The sequence below is a fragment of the Stegostoma tigrinum genome, chromosome 25 (assembly GCF_030684315.1).
Source record: "Stegostoma tigrinum isolate sSteTig4 chromosome 25, sSteTig4.hap1, whole genome shotgun sequence".
Classification (NCBI taxonomy): Eukaryota; Metazoa; Chordata; class Chondrichthyes; order Orectolobiformes; family Stegostomatidae; genus Stegostoma; species Stegostoma tigrinum.
Genome location: NC_081378.1, coordinates 34405764 through 34425313, shown reverse-complemented (window position 1 = coordinate 34425313; position 19550 = coordinate 34405764). Strand labels below are relative to the sequence as shown.

Sequence of the window (19550 nt, the reverse complement as noted above, 5' to 3'; positions counted from 1 at the left end):
GAACAGATCTGCACGTGTGTAACCTAACCATGTAACAGTGATTCACATTTTAGCACAACTTCTCATTATATTCTCACTCTCTAGCAATTCAGCCTTGCTTTTATATTTGTTTAGTCTTATGGCCTTTCTAAACTGTTGTGCAATTCTTAGTGATTAAAGATTTTGTGCTGCAACACCCCTTGGTTCCTCCTACTCCAACTAGATTTACACCTTGCTAGTATTATGTGCCTGCCAAACCACACTACCTCAATTTATATCACCCACAGTTATCTATTGAACTTCGCGTGGGTTTTGTATAGGTTTTGGGAGATCAAATAGAGTAGAAATGCTTATGGTAACTTTCTTTGTATCGTTACAATTTGAAAAATATCTTTGGTTTTATTTTAGGTCAGCGAGCCAAATGTTTCTGGGTTTAAAGCTTCAGGTTCCATGACAAAACACAGTACTGGTTCTGCAGCAAGGACTCTCGGCCATACCTCATCCTGTCTCCGTTCTCGTCTTCACAATTCCAGTAGTGGTGGTAGAGGCAAGTCAGACTTTAAATCTTAATGTTTTGTAACTCACATTGTGGAATATGGCTTTTGGTTTTCATGTCTAACACTCTCTTTAAACATATGCCACTTGTTCTCTCAATGGGGAATGAAATTGAGGAACCTTGTTTACTTCAATGCAATGACACGTTATCCCATTCAACGAAATAGCAGACCTACTCAATAACCTAAAATGTACTCTTTCCTAATGGTTATCGTTAGCTCTGTCCCGGACTAGACTATGTGCATATTATCCTGCACTCAAAATAACTCTGCTATTCTTGGTTTTACAATGGGAATTAAATTTGACTTTGAATTCACTTCTTCCAAACGTGCTCTGGAACAGTCAGACACATGAAAGCATGATCAATTCCCTCATTTTTTGACAAGTGGTACTTGCATTGAATTACAACTCGGATTAGCATCTTCATGAACCAAGAGCTGGAAAGTGTAATTAAACTGTATGGCTCCTTGTTGTCAGATGTGGAAATGGAGAGTTGAATGGCCTCCTACTTTTGAGCTGTAAATCTCTTAATTAGAGCAATATATTCCAGGAAGCTGGTATAGAAATGAAACACTAATAGATTGAAAGGTGTAAGTTATAATGAGTTGAAAGGGCAATTTTATGCCAAAAGAGCATATCCTTTTGTAAACTGCAGTTGAATACCTCAAGGTCCATCTATAATTCTTTTGATCATCCAAATTCCAATCTGGAGTTGGACGGCTGAAATAGTGGACATGGTTATATGTTTGAAAAATGGCTTATTTAAATGCAGCATCATGTATGAACATATGGGATTTTGTTTGGTTAAATGCATCTGAAATTTTGCTGCTTTTTTTTACTTTTCTGCAAAAATGATACATTTTGCTTTCAAATTCAATGTAGCCGGTTTTGTTGTTTTATTCTGCTTTTTAAAAAATATTTTGCTTTGTCTTTCAGCGGTGTCCCTAACCATGCGCCCAAATGCATCAAAACTACAAGCCTTGAAAAACAGCAGCAGAATTGCCAGCCCAAAGATCAAGTCGTCTAGTTCTACATGTACAATTGATGCCCCAAGAGCAGCACTAAAACCAGCAAATACTTATAAAATAACTGCTTCTGGAATGATGAGTCAGAAAGGAACAGGATTACAGAGTCTTCCCGATAAAAGCTTACAAAGAATTAGCTTAATTGATATGAACGTTGATAAAGTCAAATCAAACCAAATAGTAAAGGCATTGGGGAGGGATCGGTGCCCAAAGACCAAAGCTTCTGTTGTTAATAGCCAAGTTGTGAAAAGATCCAGTGGTAAGTATAAGCATTTTGCAGTATAAATATGGGCCTAGGGTATTTTGTTTTGTATGTTTTCATGGAACTTGGGACACCTAATTGCCAACTAAACTAACAAGAATATGAAATATTTGTGGAGACAGTGAATTAAGCTGATGCTCAGAAACCAAAGTGGGGCTATTTTGGCTAGCACGGTGTCTCAGTGGTTAGCACTGCTGCCTCACAGCATCAGGGAACTGAGTTTGATTTCAGCCTTGGGGGACTGTTTGTGTGGCGTTTGCTCATTCTGCCAGTGTCTGTGTGTGTTTTCAGGTTTCATCCCATAATTCAAAGAATGTACAAGTTAGGTGGATGTGCAGGCTAGGTGGGTTAGCGATGGTAAATCTGGAGTTAGGGGGCTAGGTTGCGGGGTGCTGGGTCTGGGTGGATTGCTCTTCAGAAGATCAGTGCAGACTCAATGGGCCTAATGGCCTCTATCTGCATAATGGTTCATTTTTTATTTTTGGTATAAAAGGGAATATTTTGACATATTTTGGAACGATTGATTGTTTCTATGAATTTCAGCACCTTCACCTGGAACAACAACAGGGCAAAAAATAACACAACCAAAGAAGCTGTTGTCCTGCAGTGCAGTTGAAAGGTAACACGAATTTGCTAATTATAGTAGAATGTCAAAACAGGATATTTATCAGACTATTGACTCCTATTCTGCTTGGGAACCCTGCAGCCCAATGCTATCAACGTGAACTTCACAAGCTTCAAACTCTCCCCTTCTCCCACTGCATCCCAAAACCAACCCAGTTCTTCCCCGCCCCCCCCCCCCCCCACCCCCCGCCACTGCATCCCAAAACCAGCCCAGCCTGTCTCCGCTTCCCTAACCTGTTCTTCCTCTCACCCATCCCTTCCTCCCACCTCAAGCCACACCTCCATTTCCTACCTACCTCATCCCACCTCCGTGACCTGTCTGTCTTCCCTGGACTGACCTATCCCCTCCCTACCTCCTCACCTACACTCTCCTCTCCACCTATCTTGTTTTCTCTCCATCTTCGGTCCACCTCCCCCCTCTCTCCCTATTTATTCCAGTTCCCTCACCCCATCCCCCTCTCTGATGAAGGGTCTAGGCCCAAAACGTCAGCTTTTGTGCTCCTGAGATGCTTCTTGGCCTGCAGTGTTCATCCAGCTTCACACTTTGTTATCTTATTATTGATTTGTAGATGTTCCTTCATATTTAATTTTTTAAAAAATAGTCAATCTTTTGGCCAACAGTATTAGGTTATTGTCTCAGTGGTATTGCACACGAATACGTTCATACTTTCTCAGCATAAATTTCCTGGAAAACAATCAAGCTTTTCCTTTTTTTAAACCTGTTTCTATTTCTCCTGAACCAACTGCCTCTACTTTAAGCTTAACAACCTTGCTTAATGGAATAGTCTTCAATGAACAAAAAAACTGGCACATGACCGTATTCCTCAATGGTAAATAGTGCCAGTGCTCCTTCCTGATGGTAGCTCAAATAATTAATGAAGGCATAACAGTTTGGACTCGGCCTTGTCATCATCTTGACCTTTTCAACATCTGTGTACATCTATCACTGATCAGGTTATCTTCTATTGCTGATCAGCTGCACGGATTCCATATCTGTTAATCCTACTTTGTCCTGCATTCACCCTAAAGAGGATGGAAAGAAAGGCAACATATATCCAAATCACTTTGAGTTGCACTTTAAAATTCTAGTTGAACTTTTGACCATTCATTTTCTGCCTTTTTTTCTTTTTATAATAGTATCGGGGGGGAAAAGACTCTCATTTCCTCTCTTGGCATTCCTTTCATCAATCCTTCAATGTAGCTTAAAGTTCAATTTTGGATCCATTCTGAGGATATTGGTGCTGTCCTTGAGAACTTGGCTTTGGATTGCCATTGACTTGCACCATTGCATTAAGTCTCTCCCTTCTCGGAGAACAAAAATAATCCCCTGCACCAACCAGACTTGCATTTGAACCTGTATGTTTCATGTTTTATACATCATGCCCAATTTTACTTACTGTCCTACGATAGCTGTCATTGAAAATCACTTCCTACATCATTGATACTAGCTCTAAAAGTCAACGCAATCTTCCTGAAAAATGCCCACATTCAACCCCTGTTGTTCTTTGGAAGCTACTGAATCATCTCTTCAAAGTCAATTCCTCCAGTGTTTGCACTTTTTGGCTCCCCTCTGCTGCTACAACTTTTTTTTTTCCAATGTTTTATCACCTGTTACATTCTGTCTGGACATTCTCTGTCAGTTTGTCATCCATCACCTACCATAAATATAAAGGTGTCTATTAATACTGATTTGTTATGTCCCAAGTGGTTCTGATCCATCTTTTGCTATCCTTTCTTTTCCAAAGTCACTTGCCTTATTTTCATCATTGGAAATTAGAAGAACGTGAAACAGTGCTATTATCCTTGTTTTTCTCACCCGTACAAGCCTCTTCCTGTTCCTTTCTCCACCCCTACATCCAGCAAACAGTAGCTTCCATCTCTATCTCCATTTGTCTCTCCAATTTTAGCTGAACCTTCAACTGCTGGATCTTGTGCCTAAATCTCTGTACCTCCCTTACCCTTTTTGTCTAAAAAAAATCTCTCTTTAAACTTAACTTCTCATCCCCTTTGTACAATAAGCTGGATCTGATTTCTCTTGGGATGCAGACTGTGTGGCAGTTTCCAACTATAGTCATGAAGTGAGGTTGCGGAAATGTTTATCTCCGAATGTTGGGTTACTCTCTGTTTATGGCTGCTAATATTGTTTTAATATTTTCATCAGTGGTATAGAGGCTCGTACTCCAAATAGACCACTTACTCGAGAAATGCTGCAAACACCTACCATTACAAACAAGCTGGCATCAGTAACATCTGCAACAAAACGTTTACCTGCTTTACCCACCCCATTAAATCGTCGTAGGTCAGGTATTCCAACATTCACTCCACGAACACAACCAAGACCTGCGTCGTCTCTCAAAATTACAACACGAAACCGTAGTATGTCAGCAAATGAGACTATTCTAGTAAGGTGAGACAGAAACATTTTGTTTGAATTTGAAGCTTTTTGTTTTTAAAAAAATCCAAATGCATGCCTTGCCACTTTTTATTAACTTAACCTGGTTGTTTTCTCAACAAAAAGCATTTGTATCGTGGCAAATTCAAGCATATTTTAGTACATTAAACTTTCCAAGAACACTTCAATTTTTTTAAAAGGGTATTGGTGAAGGGCTGAATTCCTTCCCTAAGTGCATAGAGCAAATATGCTAGTATAATTATTTCACTGTAAAGACCAGTTTTACCATATTATAATAAATTTTGAATATAAATTTTTTGTAATGTCAACAATTTATAGCTTCATATGGTAACCTAATTTCTGTTTATCTCATGGAGCAATCCGACAAGCTGTCTAAATTCAAGTCTAGCAAAATAAGTCTTCAATTAACTTTTAATGTTTGCTAATAAGCTACTAAGTGCATGACTTCAGCTGTTGTGAAATATGGCTAGGAGTTGGGGTGCAATTTCAGTGTTTACAATTTAGTCAATTTACAGTCTGTTGCCATTAACTGTTTTGCCTTGATAGGGAACAGACATTGAGAAAGCCAGAGGGCCTTTGCTCATCTGAGTCTTCTGAAGAGGATCTGTCTCCATCCCTGATTCCTTGTGTTCTAGACTTCTCTCCTGATAAACCACAAAAAGCTTTAAAGCACCCAACTGAGCCTCAAAGCAAGGAGGTAGGAATATACAATAAATACAGTGAGTGCTGTGTACACCACAATAAGTGTCTGATATAAAAGAAAGATAAAGACATAACTGAGTGCTGTTCAATGATAATTTAAAACTGAGTCCGTGATTAGTTAGTTGAGTTCGTGGACTGTACACCATAGCAAATATTGCAGTTATCTTAAGTTCTTAGTTTTGTGCTAGTATCATGGAAACCAGCATTTGTCTTCGTGGACAGTGTATTGTTGGGCCTGTTTCTGTTCTGCAGTTTAAAATGCATTTTCCTGCTCTGCCAAAGTAATAGCAGTTGGTTGTATATTCCTTGTCTGCTCCGACTACATTTTGTGCAACCCATGTTTGTTTTATGAAACCTAACCAAACTGGGTCAGGTGATGCCTGTGAGGCCATTTTGTCTTCACTTAAACCACTTCAATCCATGAAAATCCCAGGTGTTAAATAAGATGAACAAATTCAAAGATCAATTCTTAATATTTTTATATCATGACACATTTAGTTGTGTGATAGAAAGTACAGAAGAAAACAGACTGTGTTTTGCCCACTTGGTCCATGTGCTGCAAACATTTTGAGTAGTTTGTGTGGTCGGGGTCGATTTGTGTTATTGACCCCAATTCCAATAGTTACATGTATTGAGGTGATTTTTCTCTCATTGATAGTTTTTGTGGGGGTGAATTTATCTGCTGTCATTGACTAATTAGTGCTGCTGTGAGGCCACTTCAAAAGGGAGTCAACGATTTTCATGTGGGAACGTGCACATTCTGACCAAAACTGGTAGGGTCCCTTCTCTCTAAAGGACATCAATGAACCCATTGGTGTTTTATGGCAATTTAACAACTTTGTCATCACTTTTTTTCTAATTTACATTTTTAGTTCTCTGGATTATCATTCCAAGCCCGTGATTACTTGCCCATAAGAAGTGGGAACAGAGTGGGCCATTTGGCCCCTTGAGTTTGCTCCACTATCCAATTGGACCATGGTTGATCTTTCCCGCACTTTCCCTGTAACCTTGGATTCCCCTGCTCATCAAGAATCTCTCCATCTTTTAAAATTATACAAGGACTCTTTGCCAGAGAGAGCTGGAGGAGAGGGGGTGATGGCTGCAGAGTTCCAAAGAGACACAACCCTCAGAAGAAATTCTTTCTTTATCTTTGTTTTAAATTGGCATTCTTAAATTCTCAGACTCTCCCATGAGAGAAGCATCATCTTGATTTATCCTGTCAAGCCTTAAAAATTCTAACGTGTCAGTGAGATCGCTTCTCATTCATCTAAATTCCAAGGAGGAGACCCGGCCTGTTTAATCTTTGCTCATAGGACAAACTATCCACATCACAAACATCCTCATGAACCTTCTCTGAACTGCCTCCAATGAAATAACATCCTTTCATTAGATGAGGAGACCAAAACTGCAGTCTCTACTCCAGGTGAGGTCTCATTAGCATGTTGTGCAGTTGCAGTAAGACTTCAACTTCCTTGAAATAAGGGCTAACAGATGTTAGTCTTCCTGATTGACTGCTGCATCTTTTGAACTAGCTTTGTTTTGTACATGAGTTTGTTCCATAATTAACAACTTCAACACTTTTTTCCACATTTTCCCACTCACTCACTTGACCTATATATATGTTGAAAACAGTTGTGGTTGGAGCCCACTTGGTCACAAATCGCCAGTCTGACAAAGAAGTCTTTATCCCCAGTTTCCTGACCATGAGTATATGATATAGCTTCTACTAGTTATAAACTCAGGCTTACAGTCTATTTATTAGGAAGAGAATGAGATTTAGAATGTTTTAAATATCTTTTGGATAGGCTGTATTTTCCACTTACGATGAATTAGCTATCAATATTTTAGCTGCACTAGTCATCTAGTTGACAGGACATTTTTAATGGAAAACATTTTTGTAACTGCTTGGTATCTATTGATTGAACGGAACCAGTACCATAATTCCTTTTTTTTAAATTGTTTTTTCCATTAGAATTTCACTGTTGAAGGTACAAAAAATAAGCAAATTCAAGACCGTCCACTTATTGATCTCTCAAATACTCCTGAAATAAACAGAGTTGCACCAATGAAGGCTCCTGAGACGGTAAGTTATTTTCAGTTGGTTAGCTTATTTCAGCAAGGATAAACTTAACTGTGAACTTTAATACTTACCATTCTAGGGGTATCTGAATGATAGTTGAGTTCAAAAAGCTGGAAATGCCTTTCTATTTGTGCCTAATTTTTTTATTTTAAAACTTGCTAGTTTGACTAATTTTGGATTTGGTGGATCAGAACTTTAGAGTTACTCCTAACTTCTAACTTCTAAATCAGCACACAAAGATTTGTTATAATTTTAATTTGTGATCTAAGCAGATAATGTTAACTTGTGCTTTGTCAACCCGTAGAAATACATATAAATGGCTGGCAGATAAGCCACTCAGCTTCATGTTAACAGATATAGACAACAAGATTGCCTAAAGCAGTTAATTTATTAAATGTCATACTGATAACTTATAAAAATAGTATGTCTATTGTTTAAAAAATAATAAAATACCATGTTGTCATTAATCCCCTTTCACCTGAAATGTTAACTGCTTTCTCGTTGGTTTCAATATGGATTCCAACCTGCAATGGCACCACCTTCCAGCCAGTAAAATGGATAGGAAAAGTGTTAAGGTTCTATATATGCAGTGTTTTAGGAGTCAGGGATATCAAAGATAGTATTCTCTGGAATACTTTTGAATGTTAGTGAGGAGGATAGTTTTGCTGAATGTCTATTTGGAGAATGTATCGAGGGAAAGAATTCTTGGTGTAGGCAGGACTTGTACAAATTGAATAGTTTGGCTGGGGCCAAAGTTTAAATTCTGCCTCTTTCACAACCATCTTCGCAGGGCAGGGGAGACAAAATAACTAAACAGATGGAGTGCTCACTATAGACAGATAAAGTACATAATAAAATAGAAAGGGCAAATGACAATAAACTGCAAGTGTATAGTGAGAATTGAGATGGTGCATTAAAGCAACAAACTAGCAAGATGTCACCAATGCTTATTAATGTGAGTGTGTTTAAGTAAGGTTTTTTTAAAACAAGAAGTACTTGCCATGTGGTATGTTTATAGTGGTTAGAGTAGAGAATATGACTTAAAGATGGAACTAAACCTTCTTTTGGATACTGTGAGGTGGAAATCGGAATCAAAAGAAATGGTGGGGGTTTTACATTTCTAGCTCGGTACAGAAAGAACCAGTCATGACTCTAGATCTAAAAATGAAGTAAGCGATATCTTTCATGAGAAAACATCTAGGGAATGATCCTAATAGTGGGTTTCCTGTGATATTTCTAAAAAGGACAAAAATAAAGGTGAAAATACCCAATGATTTAGTAGATTGCAAACAAACTGACAAAGGAAATGTGACAAATGGCAGGCTTCTCAAGATGATAGTTGATTTGAATACAGTCTAAACATCTCCATAAGGAGAAGTGATGGTCATCCAGACACAATATACAAAATGTTTATTTTTACACCTGATAAATTTAAAGTAGGGAAAAAACAATAGGAGGTCACTTGTCTTATTGCATCTTGGCTCTCCAAGAACAATTCCGCTTGTTCCATTCCTCCATCTTTACCCCATGGGTGACGACTTTCTCTATTATAGTTATCCACTTTCCTTTTGAAAACCATGATTTGAATGTGTCTTCTCTGCACTTTTGCATCCTAGATCTTAACCACTTGTTGCATAAAATGTCTTTGCTCTTTATTACTTCCCTTATGCCAATGCAGCAGTGTCTTTGTCAATTCTGTGCAGATTTGTCATGGTTTTGAGCATCTCTTTTGGATCTCCTCAAATTTCACATCCAAAAGGGAAACATTTTTTCAGCTTTGCCAGTTTATCCTCAAATTAAACTTTCATCCTTGGAAGCATTGTCTTAACTGGATACAGAAAAGATTTAAGGTGTAAAGGTTCAGCATAATATGACTGTTCTTTATACTTTTTTAAAAGTCCATTATCCCTTATGACAACTGCTTTTTCAACCTGCTGAAGCTTGTTCCATAATTGGTTGACAATAAAAATCACCACACCTCCTGATGCTGCACCCACTCTTAGAACGATGTCCTTCATTTTATATTGCCTATCCTTATTCTTCCTACTCTCAATGTACAACTACACACTTCTGTGTGTTAAATTTCAGCTGCCATATATATGTTCATTTCATCAGCATGGCCGTCACTATACACCTTATTTACAATTCTGTCAAATTTTGCATTATCTGTGAATCTCGAAATCTGTGCCCTGCATGTGCAATCTTGCCATTAATATTGGAAAAGAAAGCAGTTGTCTTACAACATGATGAGGATTGAAATCTTGTGGAGGCAGAGGATATAACTAAGGTACTGATCATCTGTCTTCACATAGGATGAAGTTAATGTAGTACAGGAGGCAAAAAAGGACATTAATCAGAATAGCAATTGATAGAAAAGAGGTGATGAACAAGTTTGTATCACTTAAGTTAACAAGTTATCTTATCCAGATGGATTGCACCATATGATGTTAAGGGAAGCAAAGATGGAATAGCAGAGACTCCATTCACCACTGTTTAATCTTCCGTGTATGGAACTCCCAAATAACTACAGGCTTGCAAATCTAACACCCAAATCAAAAAGAATAACCTGGTAACTACGAGATGGCCAATCCATTGTCTTTAGTATGACAGCTGCTAGAGGCCACCATCAAGGACAAAATTGACACTTAGAGAAATATGGGTGAATGAGTCACTGCCAACATTCATTTAAGTAGCTTTTGTCCGAATGATCTAACAACAGGATTGGGTAATATAATGTTGTGGATATATTTACAGTGTTTAGGAAGATTTGATATAGTAGAACAAAGTTCAACTTTTCAAAACCACGGCATTGGGGATTAAAGGGATAACGAATGGTAACCTCCAATACATAATTCACTAAAGGATAAGTGGCAGAGCATATGGTGAACAGATTTTGTTTTTCCACCAGAGAGAAATCGATGCTGGATTTGCCAGAAATCTGCGTCATGACCATTACTTTTGTTTAAGATAGCCTGGACTTGAGTCTGAAGAGTACCATGACATTAAGCTTGGCAACATTGTAAACAGCAATTTGGCATGGGCAGATTTTTAAAAGGTTTGAAGATCAAAAGGGCCTGGGGCTATACTCTTGTTTTTAGTACACTTTTTGAAGTGTGATCTGATAATTCTAATCAATTTATGTGGGATACATAACTTTGTCGATGGGAGGCCCACTGGTTGAGCCTCAGCAGCCTTGTGTTCAACTCTGTACACCACATTTTGGGAGCAATATTTAGCTCTTGGAGAAAATAGTGTGGATTTCCCATTCTTGTATCAAGGAGCCTGTGATTGTTCTCATTGGTGACAATGATTTTAAAGTATCCAAAGTTTTGAGAGGTTGTTGATTAAAACAAGTAGAAACACTACTTCCTCTTGCATAAATAAAAGTCTCCGGTTTAAATTACAGGAAAAATTGGGGTCTCCTCTCCCTTCCCCACAAAGATAGTTGTGTTCTGGAACACGATACCTGAAGGAAATGGTGGATTTTAATTCCTAGGAGCTTTCAAATAGCAACTAGACGTATTTAAATACTATTTGCAGGATTACAGGGAAAAGGATTCACTTGGATGGTTCTTCCTGAGATTTGTTACAGGCTGAACAGCTTCATTTTGTGCTCTAAGATTCTATGTTGATTGTATATTTTGTTAAAAGTAAAACCATTTCAATTTCAGCTTATAGATTTCAACTCTCCGCTGATTATGTTGAGCCCTGCCAATAAGGAAAATGTGAATTTGGACTCTCCTTTACTGAAGTTTTAAAGGTGTCTTTTTAATTGTTAATAGCTACATCTCTATACTGTCATAAGATTGTTTTAATCTTGTTCAAACTGTTTTGTTCTTATTGTTTATTTACTTTTACTATAAGTCTACACTTTCCCACTTTCTCTAAAGTCCATGGATGAACTGAAATAATGTCTGACATTTTGTTCTTCTGGATTACTAAAAATGTCTTTTGGACCACAATTAATATTAAAATGTAAATGCCATCATTAAAGTCATGTTTTCCTGGTAGATTTACTTTGATTTATTTTAATAATTGAAAGGCTAATTAAATGAATAAAGAGGAAAAATTTGAAATGTCAATGTGTACTCTTTTCAGAATTGATGCCCCTTCCCATTTGCTGTGCAAGTTTGTTTTTTAAACTATTTCAACAGTCAAAGCTGTAACAACAAAACCAGAGTTCAGTTCTAAGGTACCAATTTGCTAAAAATTGTTCCAAAGAAACTTTCAGGGGATTTTGTACAATGTTGCTCACTTTTTTTGGTGAATTCAAATAATCGGACAAAGTCGCAGAAGTCAATATTTTATACAGGCTATATTTGATTACTATCTTGTGTTAAAATACAAGTATTGTAGGACATTTAACGGACTAGATTAAATTATAAAAGATGAGTTACATGCTTTTTTTTAAAAAGGGTGGGGAGGTGGTTGGGCGAAACAAAATTACAAACTAGTGTGGTTCTTGTATTTTTCCACTACAGCCATTGGAGAACAAAACTCAAATGTTTCAATTTAACTATTTACTGAACTCAATATGACATATCATGATTCTCTAGTCCATTTATGTATAAATTTTAGATCTGTTGTTGTTTACCTAGTTTTCATTGTAATCGTGTGACAATTTTTTTTTCCATTAATGAACAATATGACAAAGCTCTTCAGGACTGATGTTTCCTCCAGTTATTATGACCACTGCAGTCTTTCCTTTAAGTCTGATCTTCTCTCCTACAATAGCAGCAAAAGCAGCTGCTCCTGAGGGTTCCACAACCAGACCAATTTTGTAAAGCATGGAAACTGCTGCTTTTATTTCATCATCTGATACCAATAGGATTTCTTTCACATGTTGTCTGCAAATCTGGAATGATTTTGAACCTATTGCAAAATAGAATTTGAAAGACCCTGATGAATATTTATGTTACTGGCATATAAAATATTTTATTTTTCTGTTGTTGCTTTGAGTTTTGATGCCCTGAACTGGTTTTCTGGCAGTCTCTCCTGATTTCTTTTAACAACCAGATCTTTTGTACTTTATTAAATACAGTATTTGTTTACAATTTCCAATCTCCAACAACTTGCTTTTTGCAATCTGACTTTTTTTTGTTTAACCTCCATCAGAAACTAGAGCTGTATATTTCTTTTCCACTCACCTGCAAATGGAGGAGCAAGCCCTGTGGCAATGCTGTTTGCATCCATAAATACTGGTTTATTTTCATTAAAACTTCTGTACATGGTACAAGCTGATGATCAAGAATAAATGGTGAAGTTGGTGTCTTTAAAACTGGTACTAAATTAAACTGTGTTTCTGTATAGTTTACCTCCTCTTGGTTCCACTCCATATACATTTGTGGTTGTACAGCCAGATAGTTTGATGGCAGCAGCCACGCCTGCAAGCAAGCCACCACCTCCACAAGAAACTACCACAACATCAGGATATGGGATTTCTTCAAGAATTTCTAGACCAACACTAATAACACGTAAAAGAAGAGATATTTTAGATTTTGATCAGTAGTTTTTGTCTTAATGTTTTTGAACGAAACTGTTAATATTTGCACCAGTCATTTATGCTAATTATTGAAACATGTTCTCATTTTGGTAGCTTCATCTTCTATCTTTTGCCAGTATGTATGATGTTTAAATCCATTCAATACAACAGTTGCTCTTGTGTATAAAATGAGACTTGTGAAATCACGTACTAAGCAGTTAGCACCAAAAGTTGGACATGATCTACTAAACAATCACTCTTTTCGGTGTAGAATTGTCACTTTTTTTCAAGATAACCTGAATGCAGCTTAGATGAAGAAGTCTCTGACTAATGGAATAAAGTAACTTGGGTTGGGTATGATCTTTTAAAGAGACCATGTAAAGGTTAGACTTGTCTGGTTGAGGACAACTAGACTCCATATAGCCACTTCTATGGGTTGAGTGAGAATGCCTCCTTTGCTTTGATGCAATGCAGTAAATTTCAAGATTTCAAGAAGTGTCTTTCTAGGTGAAGTTAATGATAGGAATTGGATTTTTACCTTCCATGGCCAGCAATCAAATCCATGTCATCAAAAGGGTGTAAGAAACTCATTTTCTGATCCTTAACAAATTGTTCCACAACAGGCAATAATAACTTGGTTGGCATCTGTTCAACTTCTACACCATAACTCTAGATTGTGATCATAAAAATGTACAAGATTCAAACGTAGTAGTTATCAATGACATTAGTGAAGAATACTTCTACCATTTATTAAGACCTGTGAAGAGATTAAACACTCAATTAACTTGTGACCCTTGTTTTTAGAAATTACATCACTTGCAAAGAATCTTTTTACTTTTAAAAAGCTGAGTCTAATATGTTCGTAGTGATACATTTCATTTTATGAATACAATTGAGATGATTTAAACTGTCTTTTATTCAACTCATTCAGATACCCGGAGAGAAAATCCGATTTTTCCTAATTAAGAAACTATTTTGACAATTTGGAGTTCTTAAATATATCTTTTCAAGATATTTGCCGTTAAGCAGATGAAGACTATCTAGTCACAAATATTTTGCAAGAGCTGAGCTACCACTTTTCAATGCATTATTTCAACATACTTGTATTTTGTTAAAGCTGCAATGGAACAGAAATCAGGACTTAAACTGAAACCAAAATACTCCAGGTGTTAGAAATACTTTGCAGCCAGACTTGCTTTCATGGAAGGGTCCCAACCCAAAACATAAGCTTTCCTGCTCCTCTGATGCTGCCTGGACTGCTGTGTTCCTCGGGCTCCATGTGGTTATGTATTGAGACGACTGTGATGTGGTTTAAGATTAAAGCAATTTTCTAGTATCTAGCGGCAGCTGTCTACTTTACTTTCAGCATTCCGGTTTCTTTGTAGCTTGGGGTGACTCTTAACAGTCTGCTTTTTGCAGTGCCGACGTGAATTCTCTGCCCAATTCAGGAATCCTGCTCTAGGATTAGGATATCATGGAACTGCTTTAAGGATGTAGAACTTGAGTTTCTTTCGTCCTTTGAATAGCCCCAGCCACAGCTGTGGCAATAGCACCAACTAATGCTGTATTGCTACAGACTGATCAATGTGAATTACTTGTTGCTTTGTGTAGATGCTAATTAAAGTCTTGTCCTTCATGTTGAGTTTGTTTGCAACTGCCAACTTAGTGAAAGTCAAACTGGTATAGGGAAAAACAGATAGTAGGAAGTGCAGATGCTGGAGAATTTGAGATAGCAAGGTATAGAGCTGGATGAACACAGCAGGCCAAGTAGAATCAGAGGAGCAGGAAGGCTGATGTTTCCAGCCTAGACCCTTCTTCAGAAATGGGGGGAGAGGAAGGGGATTCCAGAAGGAGGAGGGTAACTTCTTCAAGGTAGGCCTCCTTTTAGAAGAGGCTTCGCAGCGGGGTTTAAATTGTTTCAGAGACCATAGGAATTGCAGATGCTGGAGAACTTGTCCCCCATTTCTGAAGAAGGGTCTCGGTCCAAAACGTCAACCTTCCTATTCCTCTGATCCTGCTTGGGCTGCTGTGTTCATCCAGCTCTACACCTCGTCATCTAAGAGAAACAAATGTGCTTCTATCCCTGAAATTGAAATTGCAGAGGTTTGCCTGCTAAATAGGAGTGAACTTCTCTAGATTTTACTTATGCTTGATTGGACTGTATAAAAAAAAAAGTAACTTAGTGTAACCTGATATAGGATAGTGTGATGAGTGTGTGGGGGCAGGTAGAATCTTTCTGATGCTGTTCCTGTAGGCATCACCTGACCCAGTTCTTTGGATATCCATTATTGTTGAACACTTGTTATGGATAACATAATACAATGTGTCAGGAACACATCAGAACTCACCACAAGGCTTCTACGACCGCTGGGCATCAGAGGGGCACACACGAGCCCATGTCAACCCTATGACAAGTGCTCACCTGAACTAAAGACAGACTCCCTGCCATGGACAGGACCAATGTCGGCTACAAGATCCCCCGAAGAGAATGCGAGAAACACTACATCGGACAAACAGGAAGGAAACTAACAACGGGAGTACGTGAACACCAAATGGCTACAAAAGACACGACCAATACTCGCTCATCTCAATCCACATGGACAAGGAAAGCCACGCCTTCAACTGGGACAACCCCAAGATCCTGGGACAGGCTAGGCAGAGACAAGCATGAAAATTCCTGGAAGCATGGCACTCCACGAAGCAGGCTAGTAATAAACACATTGAACTCAACCCCATATACGTTCCACTGTGGAGGAAACCTGGAAGTGAGGCAATCCATCGCAATGGACCCCAGAGTTTAAAAACCAGGTGGAAAACACACCAGCGCTTTATCAGAGGCTGCACTGAGGATGTTACCAAGCATGGTAACGAAACGTCTGCAGAACAACAAACCAGCTCAGCAAGCCAACCAACCTCAATACTCTCAACCTGAGCTACAGATATACTCCAAAACCTTCGGAAATCCTTGTTTTACCTCCAGCTAAGCGGCCTTTTCTTGTCCTTTTTTAGCTACAGAAAAGGTTTAGATTCAATTCAAATGTAGGCTTTTCCAAAGTTACCAAATATGTATACCCATGCTTACAGCAATCAGGGCAGCCCTTGATGCTGGTGCTGTGTCTGGCATTAGTACTTTTCCTCGAAGCCCAAAATGGTTCAAAGCATAAGCAAAGGCTTTCCCGTAATTTCCTGCTGACATTGTAATGAAGTGCCCAGTTTCTCTTTTGGAAAACTGATTTGCTACTCCTCTGATCTTGAATGAACCTACAAAATAATTAGAAGTTTATATATTATTAGGATTGAAGGCATTTAATTGTGTGCCATATTGAATGAATGTTTCAAAATTTGGCTCCCGTTTTCTGAGCATCTTTTAAAATTTTAGAGATCGTCTTATGCCAGTATTAAGGCCAGTAAATTAATTTATATTCATAGATTTCTGGCTGACTTTTTTTTCACTAATGTAAAACCCCTAAACAGCAGTAGCTCACAAGATAGCAGTAAATAAATGCAAGTCTTTCAGACTTGTCAATCCCCTATTTTGCTACATTTTATCTAATGCCTGTGGATAGCTACGTAGTTAAGTCAGATTTTGGGCTAATAAAAGACTAATCAAAGTAACGTGGTCTGCTATGCACAATTTCTTTATATTTTTTTTTTGAAATGATGTTTTAGTTCAAGAACTCCAATATAATGACAAAAGAATAACATTACTTTGAAATTAATGTTTAACAGTTTAACTAAGAATTCTGAACTATTAATTATGCAAAGTGTCTCCCTTCAGCATTTTTAAAAAACCTAAAAATTCACATCAATTTACTGTATTGCAAAATATGGAGTAAACAGACACACAACATAGAAGCATTCATTCATTGTACTGACCTGTTGTTTGCATGTTTTCAAGCTTAAGATACAGATCGCAGTTGATTTTCATTGGAACTGCCCCATGAGGCAGATGGATCACAGGAGTTTCAATAACTTGCAAAGTACTCTGCTTTACTGCTTCCCTGGCTTCCTGTAACATCTGTAAACTCAGCAAGGTTTCTGCTTCTTCCATTTCTGTTTTGAATCTGAATTGTAAAACATAGAAATGCACTTTAAAAAACAGTTTAAGAATAAGTTGATATCTACGTTATTCTTGTCTCATTCTATCTACCAAAAAGTCACAGAGATTTGATCCACTACTTCAAATTTTACGTAGTTTTGTGATCAAATGTTGCTACAAGAAAGATTCAGATAGCTATTTAAAAGGCGTCTGATGCATTCTATGAAAAAGTGAGGAATTGTTGTTTTGTTTCTAATTTACTTTCTAGAGGGGAAAAATCTGAATCATGTCATGGTATGAGACATCAGTGTCTCTCAAACTTCCTCCCCTTCATATCTCTGCAGCTTTACCTGACGTGCCACCTTTTCCCTTCTTAAGGTTTTCAAACTCGAGACTTTGTGACTTTCCCCTGACCTTCACTCCATCATTATTGGCAGAGACCTTAGCCATGGTTTTATTTGCCATCCTAAGTCCCTTGATCTCTTCAATGATCTTTCAAGAGACATTTTAGTTTTGACTAAATCTTTGGCCCTCTTCCAACTCTCCTTCCATAGTTTGGCATTCCGTTTTATTTGTTTTGTTCTTCCCCCTCTTTAATATGCCTTTGATTATTATATTGAGGATATTACACAGCTGCAAGTTGTTCTGTGAGGTCCTCATTTTTACCTAAATAACCATTTATCATGTGTGACCATTTGATAGTTTTTCTTTTAACTGTTAAGAGTATAGCTGTGTAGGGAGCCCAGTGCCAGAGTGGTTGTGTCCCTAGCCCTCTGCCAGAAATCGTGCGTTCAAGTTCTACTTGCTCCAGAAGTGTATCACAACATGTCTGAACAGGTTGATTTTTTTTTTTTTAAAAGCTACAGCTGTGTGCACAGTTTATTTCCCATCCAAAAAAGCTGTCTCATAGGAGTAATTAAAAAGCAATCTTGAGGCAGAAACATGTAAACCCCATCTCCTTGCTAGCTCAGGGAATACTGTGGCATCTGTCACTTACCCAGCTAAGTTCATCTGTTGTTGAGATGTTATATACACTGATTTCTGTGATTTCTTTTCTTTTTTTCTCCCCCCCCCCCCCAAACTTTTCATATCATGAAATAATGGGAATAGGGCCATTAGTCTACGAAAAGCAGCTATCTCATCTTTCTAAGATTCATTTTGAATTGTTAACAGTCGTCTCAACTAAGTAGCCCCTGTCAACCCTGTTTCTATTGGTGTTAAAATGCAGATGCAATAAATGTTATTAGCTCCAATATCTGAGGTAATTAAAATACCCGAGTATTTTGTTTCCTCGTCCACCTTCAAGAGTATACACGCCTCTAACAAGGTTTTCCAATGTTATAAACTTGTTAGTGAGCAAAGCAGTGAGCTCAAGATAGTCATATGTAAGGACTTGGGTTAAACAGGTGACAAGTTTAGTGAGTTTTGAGAAGATTTGTAGCTCAGGTTGGGGTTCTGGATGTGAGTTTGCTCGCTGAGCTGGAAGGTTTGTTTTCAGATGTTTTGTCACCATTCTAGGTAACATCATCAGTGCGCCTCCGGTGAAGCGCTGGTGTTATGTCCCGCTTTCTATTTATCGGTTTAGGTTTCCTTGGGTTGGTGATGTCATTTCCTGTTCTTTTTCTCAGAGGGTGGTAGATGGGCTCCAAATCAATGTGTTTGTTGATGGAGTTCCGGTTGGAATGCCATGAATGCTTAGAAGCATTCCGGAGCGCCATCAACAAACACATTGATTTTGGAGCCCATCTACCACCCTCTGAGAAAAAGAACAGGAAATGACGAAACGTCTGAAAACAAACCTTCCAGCTCAGCGAGCAAACTCACATCCAGGTGACAAGTTATCCTGTAGTATTTTACTTAATTCTAGAACATCGTGCTCGTTGTTAGTTATTTTAGAAAGGATTTCCTTTCAGTTCCATTTGTCAGATGCAATTATTTATCTTGCCATTTTCAAGGTTTATGGAGCCTTGTTATGCACGAATTTACTGCGTTTTCTTGATTACGAAGGAGACTAAACTCCAAGTGTTTTTCTCGATACACTTCATTCTGGCCTGAGATTGTGAAAAAGTTTTTAAAAATATTGGCTGTTTTGATTTTAAATCTGATGGATATCATCCTTCCCCCAGTCTGTTATATCCTAGCGTTGGAGAGGGCGATCATCTTCACGACAGGAGAAAGTAAACTTGGAAACAGCTAGAAACCACATACATAAGGCAGTAACAAGATCAAAACAGCAATGAAAAATAAATTTAGTGGTAGTATATTTTAACATAAAGAAATACTTTAAACTATATAGTTTAAAATAAAAATGCTCACTACTTTTCAAGTCTACTCTTTACGTTCCGGTGCAGCATTAGATGCTTTTCCAGTGTATTTCCGGTTTCCTGTC

At 37.9% G+C, this 19550-nt stretch overlaps 2 protein-coding genes across 6 annotated transcripts in view; one reads left to right on the top strand and one right to left on the bottom strand.

The window, feature by feature from the left end:
* Positions 1 to 13395, top strand: part of gtse1 (G-2 and S-phase expressed 1) — a 24176-nt gene extending 10781 nt beyond the window's left edge. For 2 of the 4 annotated variants that reach the window (XM_048554578.2, XM_059654628.1), the window contains exons 5-11: positions 388 to 526; positions 1471 to 1818; positions 2365 to 2440; positions 4607 to 4852; positions 5405 to 5555; positions 7533 to 7643; positions 11312 to 13395. In XM_048554578.2, coding sequence (XP_048410535.1) covers positions 388 to 526; positions 1471 to 1818; positions 2365 to 2440; positions 4607 to 4852; positions 5405 to 5555; positions 7533 to 7643; positions 11312 to 11398 — 1158 coding nt within the window. In that variant the 3' untranslated portion in view covers positions 11399 to 13395. The remainder of the gene's footprint in view (positions 1 to 387; positions 527 to 1470; positions 1819 to 2364; positions 2441 to 4606; positions 4853 to 5404; positions 5556 to 7532; positions 7644 to 11311) is intronic. The other 2 variants (XM_048554579.2, XM_048554580.2) reach the window with 2 other exon arrangements.
* Positions 9632 to 19550, bottom strand: srr (serine racemase). Of its 2 annotated transcripts, none has more exons than XM_048554582.2 (7): positions 19478 to 19550; positions 16999 to 17186; positions 16205 to 16383; positions 13661 to 13791; positions 12956 to 13104; positions 12788 to 12877; positions 9632 to 12512 (listed from the first exon to the last, which is right to left on the bottom strand). In XM_048554582.2, the coding sequence occupies exons 2-7, from the start codon at positions 17171 to 17173 to the stop codon at positions 12274 to 12276; spliced, it is 963 nt and encodes a 320-aa protein (XP_048410539.1). In that variant the 5' UTR covers positions 17174 to 17186; positions 19478 to 19550; the 3' UTR covers positions 9632 to 12273. The 2 variants fall into 2 exon arrangements, with proteins under 2 accessions (XP_048410539.1, XP_048410538.1); XM_048554581.2 differs by having other exon boundaries at positions 19481 to 19535.

Coding starts and splice junctions, on each gene's coding strand:
- srr (XM_048554581.2), bottom strand. CDS start 19,515: ATGCTGCACCGGAACGTAAAGAGTAGACTTGAAAA. Junction 16,384..16,998: donor TGAAAACATGCAAACAACAG/GTCAGTACAATG, acceptor ATTATTTTGTAG/GTTCATTCAAGATCAGAGGA. Junction 12,513..12,787: donor GCTTGCTCCTCCATTTGCAG/GTGAGTGGAAAA, acceptor ATTTTGCAATAG/GTTCAAAATCATTCCAGATT.